This window comes from Balaenoptera musculus, chromosome 19 (assembly GCF_009873245.2).
Source record: "Balaenoptera musculus isolate JJ_BM4_2016_0621 chromosome 19, mBalMus1.pri.v3, whole genome shotgun sequence".
In the NCBI taxonomy this organism is placed as follows: domain Eukaryota; kingdom Metazoa; phylum Chordata; class Mammalia; order Artiodactyla; family Balaenopteridae; genus Balaenoptera; species Balaenoptera musculus.
In genome coordinates, this window is record NC_045803.1 from 59,760,690 (window position 1) to 59,775,787 (window position 15,098).

Sequence of the window (15,098 nt, forward strand, 5' to 3'; positions counted from 1 at the left end):
TGCGGCACAGGCACGGGCAGGCCTCACATTTTCCTCTCTCCTGCCCGGAAAAACCCGGCAACCTCCCTGTCCCTGAAGGGCCTCTGGGGCTGGCCAGAGGGACGGATGGAGGTCACGCGGGCAAGTCTCCCCAGCGCCTCGCCCTCCACTCCCTGACCCTTCCCCACTCTGGACTCCTGCCCTGGCCAGGAGCCTGTGCTTCCCCCACTGCCAATTAGAAGCAAGTGTTCCCAGTTGCCAGGGGGCAGGAAATATTGACGGAACAGGCCGCTCTGAGCCGAGAGCCCGGGAACGGGGTCCACGGAGAGGAGAGGAAGGCCTGGATGGCAGACTCTGCCCAGCAGCCCTCCCCAGGGAGCTGGGGGCTGGGGGGCAGCTGGGGCAGCCGGCTGGGGAGGGGTCTGGCCTGCAGTCCCCCGTGGCTCCCTGCTCTGCCCCCGTGCTGGGGCCCCTTCCCTGAATTCTACCCACACTCCAAGATCAGGGCTCCGTACGAGTGCCCCAAGTGGGGAGAGAGGCTGATGGGGGGGGCGTTACCACCAGAGGCCACAGGCCGGGGAGGGGTGACCTGCCACCCTGTAGAAGGCAGAATGACACTCCTCCAGGGAAATCCATGCCCAATCCTGGGGCCCTGTGAGTGCTTCCTGACACAGCAAAGGGGAACCAACGGTGCCAATCAGCTGGACTTCCAACAGGGAGCTGCTCCTGGTCTCCCTGGAAGGGGAGGTCCTAACTGTGGACAGGGGGCAGGAGGGCAGAGTCAGAGTGACAGGGGGTGACTGTCATTGACTGGCCATCGCCAACCTGGACAATGGAGGGAGAGACCCCGGGCCAAGAAGCTGGAAAAGATGAGGAAGCAGGTGCTCCCCAGAGGCTCCAGGAGGGACCAGCCCTGCGACACCTGGGCTTTCGCCCCGTCAGGCCCGGGCCAGACTCCGACCTCTGGACGGTGAGTGGGGATGTGTCGTGTGGCCGCTCAGTGTCGGGTGGTCTCAGCAGCCACAGGCCATGCCCAGGCCCCAGAGTGGCCAGCACCCCCCGGGGGCAGTGCGTGGGCATGCCTCCCTCCAGGGTCTCGGCCAAACCCTCGGCCCGCCGGGCACGGGGTGTCACACCCTGACAACTTGCTCCCTGGGGACCCTCTTTTAAGCCTGGGCGCCTCTCTTCACCCTCCAAAACCTAATGGCCTCCCTACCCACGAGGCACACAGCAGTCCCCAGGCACCTGTCCTCACCGAGAAGCTGGGACGACAGCAGATCCAGAAGCACCCAGAGAGCATCTGGTGGGAGCCCCAGCGCGAAGGGACCCCTCAGCCGTGCCCCCTTCCCGTGCCACCCGCCTGCAGGCCTGTGCTCCCTTCACAGGGGCCCGTGCTCTGCTGGGCAGGGGGCAGGGCACCTCCTACGCAGGGGTCCTCTCCGCTCCAGCTCCTCTCGGACGAGCCCGTGCCGTGGGCGCCACCGTCCACACCGTCCTGGGAGCCCAGGCGCCCTGATGGGCCTTCCCACCCGTCTGCCTGGCGGACACAGAGGCCGCCCTCCAAGAGCTCAGAACCAGGTGGAGACCGCCGTGCGCCCAGCCACCCCGTTACCCCGACGACGAGGTGGCCGGGGGGAAGCCGAGGCCCCGCAGCACGCCGAGCGCACGTGGATGGAGCCCGAGTCCACGGCGGGGCGGGGGAGCCGCGCGGCACCTGGACTTCAGGTTGGCCGCAGCCGCTCAGAGCAGATGGGCCGCAAGGACGGCGCTGGGACAGGGTGGTGATTGGGGGAGGGACCCGGCGGGAAGGCGGCCCAGCCCACGGCCAGGGGACGCCCCAGGGGCCTCCTGCATCATGGCCCCTGTGACATGAGGTCAGAAAAGAGGTTGTGAAACCAGCCAAGGGTCCACCATGAAAAATGAAACTCAGGACCACCCATCCTTCCCTGGTGGCTCTTCATCCGCGGAGAAAGTCCATCCCTGCCCGGTTCTGCCGGGGCCCCAACGCTCCCCCACCCCCAGGCAGCTGGACAAAGAGCCCCGAGACCCCGAGTCACCCCACCACCCCCTGCAGAGCCCTGCCCGCCCTTACCTTGGATGCTGTGCCGGGAGGGGCCCGGGAACCAGGGCAGCAGCAACAGAAAGAGCAGGTAGACCAGCGAGAGCGCGTTGACGCGGAAGAGGCAGGCTGCGGAGGAAACAGGACGCGGTCAGCCCGGCCGCCAGGGGGTGGAGGCAGCCAGCCCCGCGCCCCCCACCATCGCCCCCCGAGCCTCTCTGCCGTGGGTGCTGTGCGTGTCACCGCTGCAAGGCTGCCACCTCCCCGCGTGGGCGAGTGACCTCGCTCAATGCGTGACGTGTCACTGGTACCGGGAGCACCGTGCCTGACTTACGACGGCTCCGCTGTCCACTGACAAGCGTGGCCGTCGTGTCTGCAGAGCCCCTGCCACGGGGCCAGCCCTGAGGTCATGACATTCTCCCGCCTTGCTTTCTCCCCTTTGTAAGATGCTATGTTTTCAGTCAACACACAGCACGGCTGATTTTGGGGTCCAGCTCCCTTAGCCTCCTCCCCCCACCTCCGCCTCCCAGACAGCCGGGTGCGCCCATGTTGCCCGGGGCACGAGTCACGCACGTGTCTGCAGCCGCTCCACCTCTCCCCTCACTGACTCGAGGGCGCCCCCCGCGTCTCGCGCTGCTGACCCCATCCTGATGAAGTGCAGGGGGTGCCGGGACCTCACCCGCCCCCAGGAAGTGAGGGGGTCTGGGGATGCCAGGGAGGTGCCGTGTGTCCCAACTCAGGTCTCGTCACTGAGCAACCGGGCCACTCAGCCTTCCCCGGGGGCCCGAGAGGGGGCTGGGCCAGGAAAGCCCCGCTCGCTGCCCAGAGGAGACCAGCATCGCGTGGGCAACCCTGGCGAGGTCCCCAGGCTGGAGCCACCTCTGCCCATTCCGCTCCTCAATCACCACGGTCAGCAAGCGGGCCCAGGTGACCCAGCCCTGCCCACCCAGGCCCAGGACGGAGCAGTTGGCTGTGGGTGCCAGTGTCCACCACGGATCCAACCCCCGGCCCCCGCGGACGGCCCAGCCTCACGGCCCAGTCATCGTGATTGAGCAGAGCTGCACGGGATAGAAGCCCACCCCGGATCGGGTCTCCAAGAGGGGGATCACTCTCCCACCTCTGCTCTCTGCCCCTCAGACCCCCAGGTGTGGCCCGTGAGCCCAGCAATGGCTGGACCGCCACTTAGGAGCCGTCTGGACGGCCTGGGCCAGAACAAGCCGACCTGAACCCGGCCACGGACTCAGCTATACAATCTCCCCGGAGCAGGTGGCAGGGCCAGGTGGGGTGTTCAGCCCCTTCCCACTGTCTCCTTAAGCCCCCCATCGCCCGACCAATGCGGAAGCCCCGGAGCACCACGCGGCCAGTGCCGCGGTCCCGAGCTCTGGTCAGGCCGCCTTCCTTCCTGGATGCTGCCGCGCCCTCCCGCTCCCTGGAGCACCCCTAAAGCTAAGCAGCCTCCTTCCACCACGTACACCTGCCACAGCCAACAGCTCAACTCAAAATCCAAAGCTTTTCCACAAATATACGTTTTCGTAAAAACAAACAAAAAAATCAATCCGATCTGGCCCAAGAGGCAGGAGGGAAATGCATTTACGGCAAAGGCTTGTAAAGTTCCTTCCTGTTTCCCAGAGCTGCACTTTTCAGCCTGCTGGGTTCTGCCCCTCTCCTTCCACAGTGCCAGCCAGGTGGTACCCACCCACCCAGCCATCCAGGTAACTTTCTCCTGAGGGCGCACGCTGCAGGTCTCTGCCCTGAGGTACTCATGTTCTGATCCGCCAAGGACACCAGAGCTGAACGAGCACACGCGCACCAGCAATGGCGTTCGCTAGCCCGTGACAGGGAGGCGAACGCAGTGCAGGCCCTGGGGAAACTCCCGGAGGCCTGGCTCTGGCTCTGACGCTGACGCTGACCCAGGATGGGGAGACGGAGCTAGTGCTTCCCAGATGAGGGTTTCGGTCTGGGAAGATGCAAAGTTCCAGAGGTGGTGGTGACGGGTGCACCATACTGAGAATGGACTTAATGCCACTGAACCGTACACTTAAAAATGGTTAAGGAACTTCCCTGGCGGTCCAGTGGTTACGACTCTGCGCTCCCACTGCAGGGGCCACAGGCTCGATATCTGGTCGGGGAACCAAGATCCCGCATGCTGCGTGGCGTGGCCCCCAAACTGAATGACGATAAATAAATAAAATGGTTAAGATGGTAAATTTTATCTTATGTGTATTCTACCAAAATAAAAGAACAAACAGCCCCAGAAATCAGTGAAGGATCTCAGAGACTAGAACTGGAGGGTCAGGGGCCAGCCAGAGCCCTGCCGTCTTCAGCCGGTGGAGCCGGCCCCCCCGTCCCCTCCCCAGCCCCAGGCCAAGCAGGAGGAAAAGAATCTAGAAGCTCCATCTGCCAAAAGCAGGAAATCAGAGATGAAGAGTCAGAGGGGGCAGGGTCGGGGGAGCACGTGGGACGACTCGGGGACAGACAGCACGTCAGCCCCAAGTGGGCGCTGCCAGGCACTGCCCCACCCTGGGAGGGTCGCCGGGCGCCACAGCCCGCACAGGGCCTGCCCTGGAGGGGCGACAACGGCCCCTCAGAGTCATTCCTTCATTAGACACAGAGCAGACAGCCCAGCAGGAGGCACTGTCCCCAGGGGGACACGGCAGAGACCGAGGATGCGCGCGGCCTGGGACGCCAGCGTCTCCACCAACACAGATGAGGAAACAGAGGCCATGGGGTGCCTAGGAGCGCGGCCCCGCAGAGACTGGCCGCCAGATGGTCCCCCTGCCAGGAAGCTGGCCCCGGCAGGCAGGTGGCGCCAGACAGCCCTGGACGCTGACCCAGGGGACGTGAGCCAGGACAGCTGGGCCCGCTGGCCTCCAGCCCCAGCAGGGTCGCCCCGGGCCAGGATGAGAGAGGGGGCTGGGGTCACATTCCCAGCCCACCTCCCCTCCCTGTTGTCAGGGCCTGGGGACAGGGTAAGAGGCCAGCAGAGCAAGAGTGGCCTGGGGCCAGCACGGGAGCAGGGAGCAGAGGTGAACAGGACTCGAAACAGGGCCGGCTCCCGAGGTCTCCCCTGTTCAGAGGGGGAATCAGGTTCCCACAGGAGAAGGGCTTTCGTGCCGGGAGAGTGAGGACGTGGGTCCAGACTCCTGGCTCCACAGCCAGCCCTCGGGGCCGCTGGCCTAAGTGCCATGAACGTGGCCTCACTGTGACTCTGCGTGACGAGGAGGCTCAGGGCATCTGAGCAGGCCGCCTGGAGGAGGTGGCATTGCTTTTGGCCTTGAGGGCTGGCTAAGACTCAGGGAAGGCCAGGGGAGGTTTGGGGCGGCCCCAGGCTCCAGCAGAGAAGGAAGACACTCAGGTGGAGAGGCGGTGGGGACGTCCTGAGAAGGGGGACGGCCTGCTCTGCCCAGGCAGCTCCCACCTCCCCATCAGAGCTGCCCGTGGCTGGTGACCTCATGGGGGAAATATGCCTTTTCCTGAGCCAGGAACAATAGGATGGGGTGAGGGCAGAGGGAAAGCCAGCAGGGCTGCCTGCTGGGCAGGAAAGGCCGCCCCCACCCCTCCAGGCATGTTTAACCCTTCAGAGACCCTCACCCAGCACATCAGAGCCCGGTCCTGCAGATGGGGAAAGTGACCCTGGTCTCAGCTGGTGCCCAGTCAGGAAGGGAGGGCAGGGAGGCCGGCGTGGAGGTCACAAACACCCGGGACGTTCCACGCAGAGCTGGACACCACGGCCCGGCCTGCAGGGAGATGGGCGCCTGTGGGGAGGGGGGCGGCCAGACGCCGAAGACCCCAGGTCCACCCGCGGTGCCGTGACGTCACCCCAAGGCTGGCCTGCACCCCGGGTGGGAGAAGAGGACACGAGGCCTGTCCTCCCGAGGGAGCCTGAGGAGGCCGCCTGCCCCAAGCCTCAGTTTTCCCACCTGTGAAGTGGGGGAAGGCATGCAGTGTGAAGGGCTGTGGGAGGGATGGGCAGCTCTTCAAGCACCCTCGGGGTCCTCACCTCGACCCTCCGAGGGGTGTTCTAGCCCCACGCGGGGAGGCCCCGGGACACACAGGAGGCCAGCCTGAGCACCACGCCATCGGCCAGTGGGACCCGCAGGCCAGCGTGGGCGGGTGACCCCAGAGGCTTGCACGGGCAGCACGAGAAGGCTCAGAGGTCATGCCAGGCCTGCGTCAGCATCAGAGCTGAAAGGACAGTGGGCCTGGGAGAGACCCAGGGAGAGGCCAGGACTCAGGGGGGGATGCACCACGGCCGCCATGACTGCCCAGCACCCGTGAGGGGCACTACTGTCGCCTGTGCTTTGCAGATGAGGAAAGTGAGCCGGGGGCTGACACCCCGCAGAAGTGGTGTGGGTCTAGGTGGCCCAGAGAGCAGAAGGGGGTGGGTGAGGGTCAGCCCCAGGGGCTGCCGAACCAGCCCTGCAGGACAGCCGCAGGGGACAGATGCAGCGGGGGGGCTGGTCCAGGAGTAGCAGGTCTGCAGGGTCAGCTGTGGGAAACCAGGGCCCAGGCAGAGCCGCCCGCCCTCCCACCAGGCTGGGGGACGGCCAGGCCCCTTCCAGGGCGGCCAAGGCCACAGCACATGGAGAAACGGGGTGGAGGATGGGAGGCCGCGGGGCCCAGAGTCCAGGGGCTACTGCAGCTCACCGGCCCCTTCCTCCTCTTCTTGCTGGGCCCTGGCTCGGGGTCACGGGGAGAAGGGCCGTGGGCTGAGTGCTTGGGAAGAGCTTCTGGAAGGAGGCAGCTCGGTGGCAAAGAGCCCGGGCCAGGGGCCACGGAACTCACCCCAGCCTCAGTCTCCCCACCTGTGAAACGGCTGGAGGCCGAGCCCTGCAGGAGACGCGGGCCTCTCTGGGCCTCAGTTTCCCCAGCTGTTGTGTGGGAGGGGGTCATAACCACTCCCGCTCAGGGGGCTGCTGCCATGGAAACGGTGCCCGGCAGGTAGCAGAGAGAACTAACCAACCTCCAAGGCCCTGTTGGAGGACACAAGTCACGGCCGGCCACGCCCACTGCCACTCCTCTTGTGTAAAACTTAAACGAGGGCTTCCCTGGTGGCGCGGTGGTTAAGAATCCGCCTGCCAATGCAGGGGACACGGGTTCGAGCCCTGGTCTGGGAAGATCCCACATGCCACGGAGCAGCTAAGCCCGTGCGCCACAACTACTGAGCCTGCGCCCTAGAGCCCGCGAGCCACAACTACTGAGCCCGTCAGCCACAACTACTGAAGCCTGCACGCCTAGAGCCTGTGCTCCGCAACAAGAGAAGCCACCGCAATGAGAAGCCCGCGCACCGCAACGAAGAGTAGCCCCCGCTCACTGCAACTAGAGAAAGCCCGTGCGCAGCAACGAAGACCCAATGCAGCCAAAAATAAGTAAAATAAATAAATTTATTTTTAAAAAAACTTAAATGAGAACAGACACACAAGTGTGAATGTCTAAAACGCCCAAAAGAGCCACACTAAGCGGAGCCCGTGTTTACCTGTGCGGGAGGGGGCTCGGTCCTACCTGGGAGGCTTCCTTCTTCACGGGGAGAAGGTTCTCACGTGTAACTGGGGTTGCGTACAGTGAACTGACCGCGAGGGGAAGACGAGGGGGAACACACCACAGGGCAGTCGGGTCACCAGGACCAGGCTTCCCTTCCACACACCGGGCAGGAGGCTGGGAGAACATGAGTCATCTGAGTCCCCAGGCCCCGCGGCAGCGGCAGGACTAGGCCCGGGGTCTCCTGACCCGCCAACGGGCATCCTCGGGCCTGCCTCTCCGCCAGCTGGGTGAAGCTCCTCTGGGCAGGGCCAGGCGGAACCCCGAGGCTCAGAGACCCCAGGGGAAGGCTGCCAGGCCAGGGCAGCTGCCAGGGCGGGGGTCCCGCGCGAGCCCGGCTGCCCCCACGCCCCCAGCCCGCTGCAGCTCCAGCCAGCTTGCTCACTCTGCCTTATTTGGCTTAGAGGAGAAACCCATAAACACTTCCCTGCTTGCTTCTGCCAGGGGCAGGCGGGCGGGCGGGCGGGCGACAGAGGAAGAGGACAGACGTGGCAGTGGGAGCGCCCAGCGGCACCAGCCGTCCCCGGCCGTGCCTCGCAGCTCCCACGGCAGCACCCACAGCACGCGGTGGCCACACCTGCCACACCCCCGCCCTCCAGGCCGAGACCCAGAGGAGACCAAGGGCTAGATCAGACCCAGCTTTCTGGAAGGGGAAGGCCGGGGAGGTCAGCCGACGGTCCTCCCCACGCACCCGCTACCCTCGGGACAAGAGCTGTGGCCAGGGCCAGCACAGGCAGCACGGGGCTGGCACCTCAGGGCCCCTCGGAGAGCCCACGGAAGGCTGGGGGAGGGGGCGCTAAGGGGTCCCGCCGCCCAGACCCGCCTGCGGCCGAGACGGCAGGCCCTTCAGCCGCGCTCCCTCCACTGCCCGCCACCTGCCCCTCACGGTCCGTGCAGCACGTGCCCCCCTGAGACCCCGTCCCACCCGGCCAGCCGAGGGCTGCACGTGGCCGTTCGGGGCTCCCTGCACGGACGGTCTCGGGTGGGACCACGCCGCAGGGCAGGAGGGGCAGCCGGCTCCGGGCGCCACGGGAAGGACAGGCCTACAAAGCCCGAGAACCTCAGCGACCTTCAAAGGAATCCCCTTCCTCCCACAGGAGGTGGGAGGCCACAGACAGGGACGCAGGCTCGTGGGGAAGGGGCTGGGCAGGACGGAGCGAGGGGACAGGAGCGGCCGCGGGACACTGTGTTACCTACGTGGGGCCCCGGTGCAGGCGGAGGGTTTACCTGCCACCACGTCCAGGCTCAGCGAGTGCGGTGTCCAGGAAACCTGGCTGCACGGCTCCCTGACCGCACAGGGCAGGCACAGGCGGCTGGTCCCCTCCCTGCAGCACGGCGACTGCCCAGGGCCAAGGGGGCCTGGTGGCCGCCGTGGACCAAACACAGGGGAAGGGGCCGAACCACGTCTCAGGGGGGCTCCCGACAGCACCAGCATTGCCCAAGACGTGCCACACGGGCCAGGCTGGTACCGCTGCAGCCGTTCAGACAGGGCTGGGGGTGGAGGATGGCTCCCTGAGGTGACCGGCAGGTGAAGCAGGTGGGACGTGAAAAGCTGAGCCTGAGCTTTCAACCAGCACTGCCCAGGCCCGGCGGGCCGGGTGGCCAGGCCGGGGTGGGGGGCTGCGGAGAGAGCCGCGCTGGGGGTCAGGCGTGGGCCTCAAGGGCCGTTCACAGGCCTCCTGACTCAAAGGGGAGCCACCTCCCAGGCCCCACTGCAGCCCCTCCTCCGCCAGGGAGACGCGGGGAAGGCCCTTCGGTGCCTCTGCCCCCGAGGCTGCTCAGACCCCGTGCCCCAGAGCTCGGCCTCCCCTGACGGTCCTCGGCACTGCCGGGGACCAGCCAGCTCCCCCAGACCAGGGCCCACGGGGCTTCCCCGGAAAACGGCGCTCTCCCGGCCCTGTGTCTGGAGCTGCCGGCATTTGCTGTGGCCTCTGCTCCCCTGGAGGGTCAGGGCTCCCACCCCACCTCGCCCTCCACAATGGAGAGGCTGGATTCCAGGCCAGGGGTGGAGTCCGCATTCCACAGAGAGGGTCAGAGACCGCCCCCCACCCCCAGCCTCCCAGAACAGGAGGAGGCCTCACTCTTCTTTATAAATTTATTTATTTATTTTTGGCCGCACTGGGTCTTTGTTGCGGTGCGCGGGCTTCTCATCGCCGTGGCTTCTCTTGTCGCGGAGCACGGACCCTAGGCACGCGGGCTTCAGTAGTTGTGGCTCGCGGGCTCTAGAGCGCAGGCTCAGTAGTTGTGGCGCACAGGCTTAGTTGCTCCGCGGCACGTGGGATCTTCCCGGACCAGGGCTGGAACCCGTGTCCCCTGCGTTGGCAGGCGGATTCTTAATCACTGCGTCACCAGGGAAGCCCCAGGAGGCCTCACTCTTATCTGCACAGTCTCTGCAGGCTGACAGGTAAGGGGACAGCGTGCAGACACGCCCCTCCCCATCTCTGCCCCGGATGTGGTTTGACAACGTGCCCTCTCCCCAGGCCACCTAGAGCTCAGGGCCTGGCCGAGACGGGGGTCAAACCTGGGGCTGCACGGAGGGCCACAGTGAGCAGGTGACAGTCAGCCCATGTCCCCAAGGCCAGTGCCCAGCACGGGGAGCCCTCCTGCCACACGGGGGGAGACTGGCACCCTTGGCCTCTCCACGTGGGTCAGCCCTGTGCAGGGCCCCCGCCCTCCCGGACCCCTGCCTCCAACACGTCCCAGGGACAGACAGGACCCCCTCCAGGCTCCAGGAAAGGGCCTCCCAGCTGAGCTGCACCCCCAGACCGTGAGGAGCAGACCCCACTGCACCCCCGTGAGCGCTGCCACGCCCAACCCTGGGCTCTGTGCCAGCGAGGGGCTCCTGTTGGCCATTTGTCAGACGGGGAAACTGAGGCACACAGGGTGCAGCCGCGGTGCCCGTGCGGAGGTCAGGCCCTCCAGAGCCGCGCTGCCCTCGCGGAGACCGAGCCCTGACCGGCTCCTCGGCACACCAGCCCCACGCAGCCGGGTTCCACCTGCTCTTTCCCGGACCCCCGTCCCCCAGCTCCCCGGGGAGCACCCCACAGCCTGCATGCCAGCTCACAGGGGACAGACGAGTGGCCCCCGACAACCAGAGTGTCCGCGTGCCCCTGCAACAAGGCTGCCCGTCTGGGGGGCGCAGACAGAAACACACGTGGTGACGGGACAGCGGCCCGGGCGTTCAGCTCTGCGTAAACAAGGACGCTCGGGACCCGGGGCCACTCCCACCCCGCCCGGAATTCCAGGCTGGTCGACACAGTGGGGCTCCGACGGGAGCGGCCCCCACGCCACAGCGCCGGAAATGAGGGGGAGGGGACCCCCCTGATGCAGGACTCGGGCCTCGCCACCCACACTGCCCGCCTGGGCCTCGGGGAGCCTCGCCACCCACACTGCCCGCCTGGGCCTCGGGGAGCCTCGCCACCCACACTGCCCGCCTGGGCCTCGGGGAGCCTCGCCACCCACACTGCCCGCCTGGGCCTCGGGGAGCCTCGCCACCCACACTGCCCGCCTGGGCCTCGGGGAGCCTCGGCCACCAGCACCCCTCACACAGACCCCGTCCAGGGCCTCCGCACCCTCGGGCGACGCGGACAGGTAGGTAGCACCCAGAGTGGCGCGAGGGGACTCGGAAGGCGACGCGAAGCCACGGGAGCCGCGGGGCCGGCGCTGCTTTCACGGCTCGGGGGTACGCGCGGACTGCACCCTCCCAGGGCCCTCCAGCCAGCAGCCCACACATCTTCCCAAAAGTCCTCCGTGTGACAAGACGCGGCGTAACCCCTCCTACAGATCCGCGGTCCTCCTAGCGGGGTTCCCAGGCCACCCCATCGGCGTCCCCTGTGGAGCTGGCGGCGTCGCAGATCCCAGGCTTGCCCAGAGCCACGTGCTGTGACGTGGCCCCGGCGGACACGCCCTGCCGACGGAAGGCTACCTGGGCCTGGAAGGAAGCAGGTGCACGGTCCTCCCAGCTTAGAAGGGGCAGCAAGCTGCTTATTCGTGGGACCCCTGCCGCAGCCGGGCCCGAGGCTACGGGGCTTCTGAAGAGCCCGGGCTGCGTCACCTTCCAGCAGCCACTGAGGCCAGGGCCACCTTTCCAAACGTGGGTGCCCGCCGCGGGCGGACCGCCGCTCCAGTCTGCCGCCAGCTCTGGCCCGGGACTGAAGGGTGGGGCGCTGCCTCAGAGCCCCACCCTGTGACTCAGCTGGCCCGCAGCACCCCGAGTCCCTCCGCCTGTCTGGTCTGGATCGTGCCAACAGCCCCAGAGCCTGGTCACAGCCCGCCCCGCTCTCCAGGGCCCTTCCCAGCACCTAGGGAGAGGGGAGGAATGCCACCCGGCCACCTCTGGCTGGCAGGCGGGGGCGGGTCCGCAGGCCCCTTCAGGGCCCTGCCCTCCTCAGGGACGCGGGAGCTGCGGCGGGGAGGGCGTCCCCGCCTGGGCATTTAGGAAGGAGGCTCTGGTCACCCGTGTGTGTCAGCAGGAGACAGCGTCAGGGCCCCTTGGGAGAAAGGGGACATTCATGGGCCCCTGCCCCACGACCACCTTGCTCCCCAGCAGACGCCCACCCCAGCACAGCGCTGACCCCGGAAGGCGCCCCACAAACGTGGCAGGGAGCAGCGGGGGCGGCCCTGCCCTGGGAGAACCTGTCTGCTCTCTTCGCTTGGGCGAGCGCACTGAGGTCAGGGGACTGCCCGAGAGTGTGGAGGTGCGACCAGAGGCATCACGTGCGGACCAGCACACACAGCCTTGCTTTCCCCAAGTGGCAGGCTGGCCGGGAGCTTCTGTGAGGGGCCTTCGGGCCGGCGTGGTGCTTCATCCCGTGTCAGCCTGTTCAGTCAGCCTCAGATGGGACTTCCACGTCCAGCAGGCAATGGAGGACGGTGGACACCCTCCCAAACGTGCGGCCAATTGGAAGAAAACCTTATAGCAAAGTCTGAGGCCCCCAGGGAAGAAGGAATTCTCCAGCTCCTTAGAAATTTGGACTCCAGATTGCAACATCAAGGCTTGCCCAAATTTCCAGCCTGCTGGGCTCCTTGCAAATTTCAGACTGGTCTCACAATTGCGTGAGCCAGCTCCTTACAACAAATCTCCTTCTCACTCCCTCTCTCTCTCCCTCCCTCTCGTCCGTGTATACGCGGCTATGTAAGACACCATATCTATCTATCCATCTCTTACTGGCTGTTTCTCTGGAGAACCCTGGCCGATCCACCTGCTTTCAGGCTTCTGCACTGTGAACGGCAGGCTGGCCCACCCGCCTCTGAGGTCTGGGCCCAGGTGGCTGCAGGGCTGGGGCAGAAAGGGTGTCGGGGGCCCCACACGGGCTCTGGAAACTCAACAAGTGCACGATGACCCAGGGAAAAATCAACACTGTCTGCTCCTAACAACCAGTCTGGGCAGGGCGGCTCAGCCTGCACCCCCGCCCCCGCCAACAGGCACCAGCCCCCGGAGCAGGGCTGCGGCTCATGCCACTCTGAGCATCCACGACCAGGGGCAAGACGGCGGGGGGGGGCGGGGGGCGGGGTGCACCCCAGGCTCGAAGCCCGGCTCCATCAAGCCAGGAGTGGGCCGCCGTTTCCCCTCGGCAGGAAAGGTCGCTGACCCACTCACAGCACGTCCAATTTCCTTTTCTTCCTTCTCAGAAGTTTTTTAGATGCAGAGAAGCACAGAAATAATTAGCAAGCAAGTTCTACTTCTCCTGCCAACGCATGTATTACCAGATTAAACTTCACCCACTCAGCTGAAGTGTCCTTTGTTCACCTCCCCAGGACTCCTCTCCCTTCCTTGAGAAAAAACGCTCATGAATTTCAGGATATCCTTCCAGGAAAGAGCCACTTCTGGGCTCTGGAATTCCACCTGGGGTCATTTCCAAGGGGGCATCCAGGCCTGCAGCTGTTGGGCCGGAAAGATTACAAAAGCAGCCTCGGGCGCCCTGGGCTTCGCCCCATGTCCGCCACAGAGATGCCACCCTTGCCCGGGCTCCCGTGAGCCCATCTCGGCCCCTCCTGACTCCCAGGAGACCAGAACCCAGAGTCCCCCGGCAGCCCACCCGACAGGACTAAGCAGGTCTGGGGCTTTCTCCCCTCTCAAATCCGCTTTGAAACTTCCCGAGGCAGGGTCTCCAGGACTGCCGAGAAGGGCTGGGGCAGGGGGATTGGCACTGCCGGACCCCTGCCCGCCTCCGCTCGCCCCTCTCAGATCCCGCCAGCGCAACGCCATCAGCTCGCAGCCAGGGCGCCAGGACAGACCCAACCATCCTGCCCGGGCTGGCTGTTCGGAGCCGTCGGCCCACGGAGCAGGGACTGCGCTGGGGGAGGGAGGTCCCCGCAGGCCACAAGCCAAGGCCACTCCGCCAGTGAGTGACGGAGCCAGGCCTTTCACTACGGGGCGGCCTCTCCCTGCAGCCAGGAAGCAGCGGCTCCCTCCAAAGGTCCTCTCGGGATGGAGCTCAGCTCCACAAGCTCCCCTTCGCGGCTCCCGTCACCGGGCGGAACAAACCCACGCTCCCTAACGGGACCCCCAGCTGTGCCCAAGGCTCCAGCACCACCAGGCTCTTCCCTAAACTAGCCGCGTGGCTCACACCCCGCCCCGCGCACAGCAGACCTGCCCCTCAGCCCCGGCCCAGCTCTCTATCACCTCCTGCGGGCGACGGACCCTCCAGACGCAGGCTCGAGCCCCTGAGGGTCCGTGCTGCCGCGGGAGGGGCCGGGGGAGGGGCCGAGGCTAGGCCATCACCCAGGCTCGGTCCAGCATCGCAGACCCAGAGCGACCCTCGAGGTATGCCCCCCGCCCGTCCGGCGCCCGGGCCACGCGGCGGGAGTGTCCCCACTGGCTCCTGGTGACGGGGTCAGCTCCCCAGACAGAGGAGGCGCAGCCACGTAAGAGCAGAGAGCGCGGGCAGCTGGGGACGGGGCAGTCCTGGCCGAAGCCATACGTTCAGTTCCTGGAAAAAGAGGGGCGGCAAAAACTGCCTCTCACCCACCACATCCAGTGTTTCTGGAAAACTAATCCGATTCCCGACAGCAAGGCAAGCGGCAGACATCCGCGGGGGTCCCGAGCAACATGGCGAACAGGCCCCCACGAGGCTCGAGGCGGAGCCGGCGCCCTCCTTCCCGGCCAGCTCCACTTCCCGGGGGCGGCCAGGACCCAGGGACCCTTCCTGGCAGCGAGCAGCAAGCAGGCCAGCTCCCACCCACCGCCCCCAGTCTCCGGCGGCCCAGCCCCCAGAAGGCCTCGGCCATCAGCACGGGGGCAGCTGTCACCTCGGGGCTGCCGCCCACAACGGGCAGGTCACGAAGTGCCAGGGACGCCCCGAGCTGAGAAGACGCGTTCCTGGGCCCGGCAGCCTGTGGCCACAGGACTCAGGCTCTGCGCGCTGTCCCGGGCCTCTGTCCCCCCGCCCCCCGCCCCGTGAAGCAGGGACACCAAGCCCATACACCTCAGCGGCTGGCTCGTGGGTACGCGTCAGCTGAGCCTTCTCCGGCGACAGGGAGAGAGCTTGCGGCCGCCCACCTGAGCCTGGCCTGTGCTCAG

At 66.5% G+C, this 15,098-nt stretch overlaps 1 protein-coding gene across 7 annotated transcripts in view; it reads right to left on the reverse strand.

Annotated features, from left to right (window-relative positions):
* Positions 1 to 15,098, reverse strand: part of PIEZO1 (piezo type mechanosensitive ion channel component 1) — a 55,375-nt gene that overhangs the window by 27,277 nt on the left and 13,000 nt on the right. For all 7 annotated transcript variants that reach the window (XM_036834317.1, XM_036834312.1, XM_036834315.1 and 4 more), the window contains exon 2: positions 2,072 to 2,167. In XM_036834317.1, the coding sequence (XP_036690212.1) occupies positions 2,072 to 2,167 (96 nt within the window). The remainder of the gene's footprint in view (positions 1 to 2,071; positions 2,168 to 15,098) is intronic.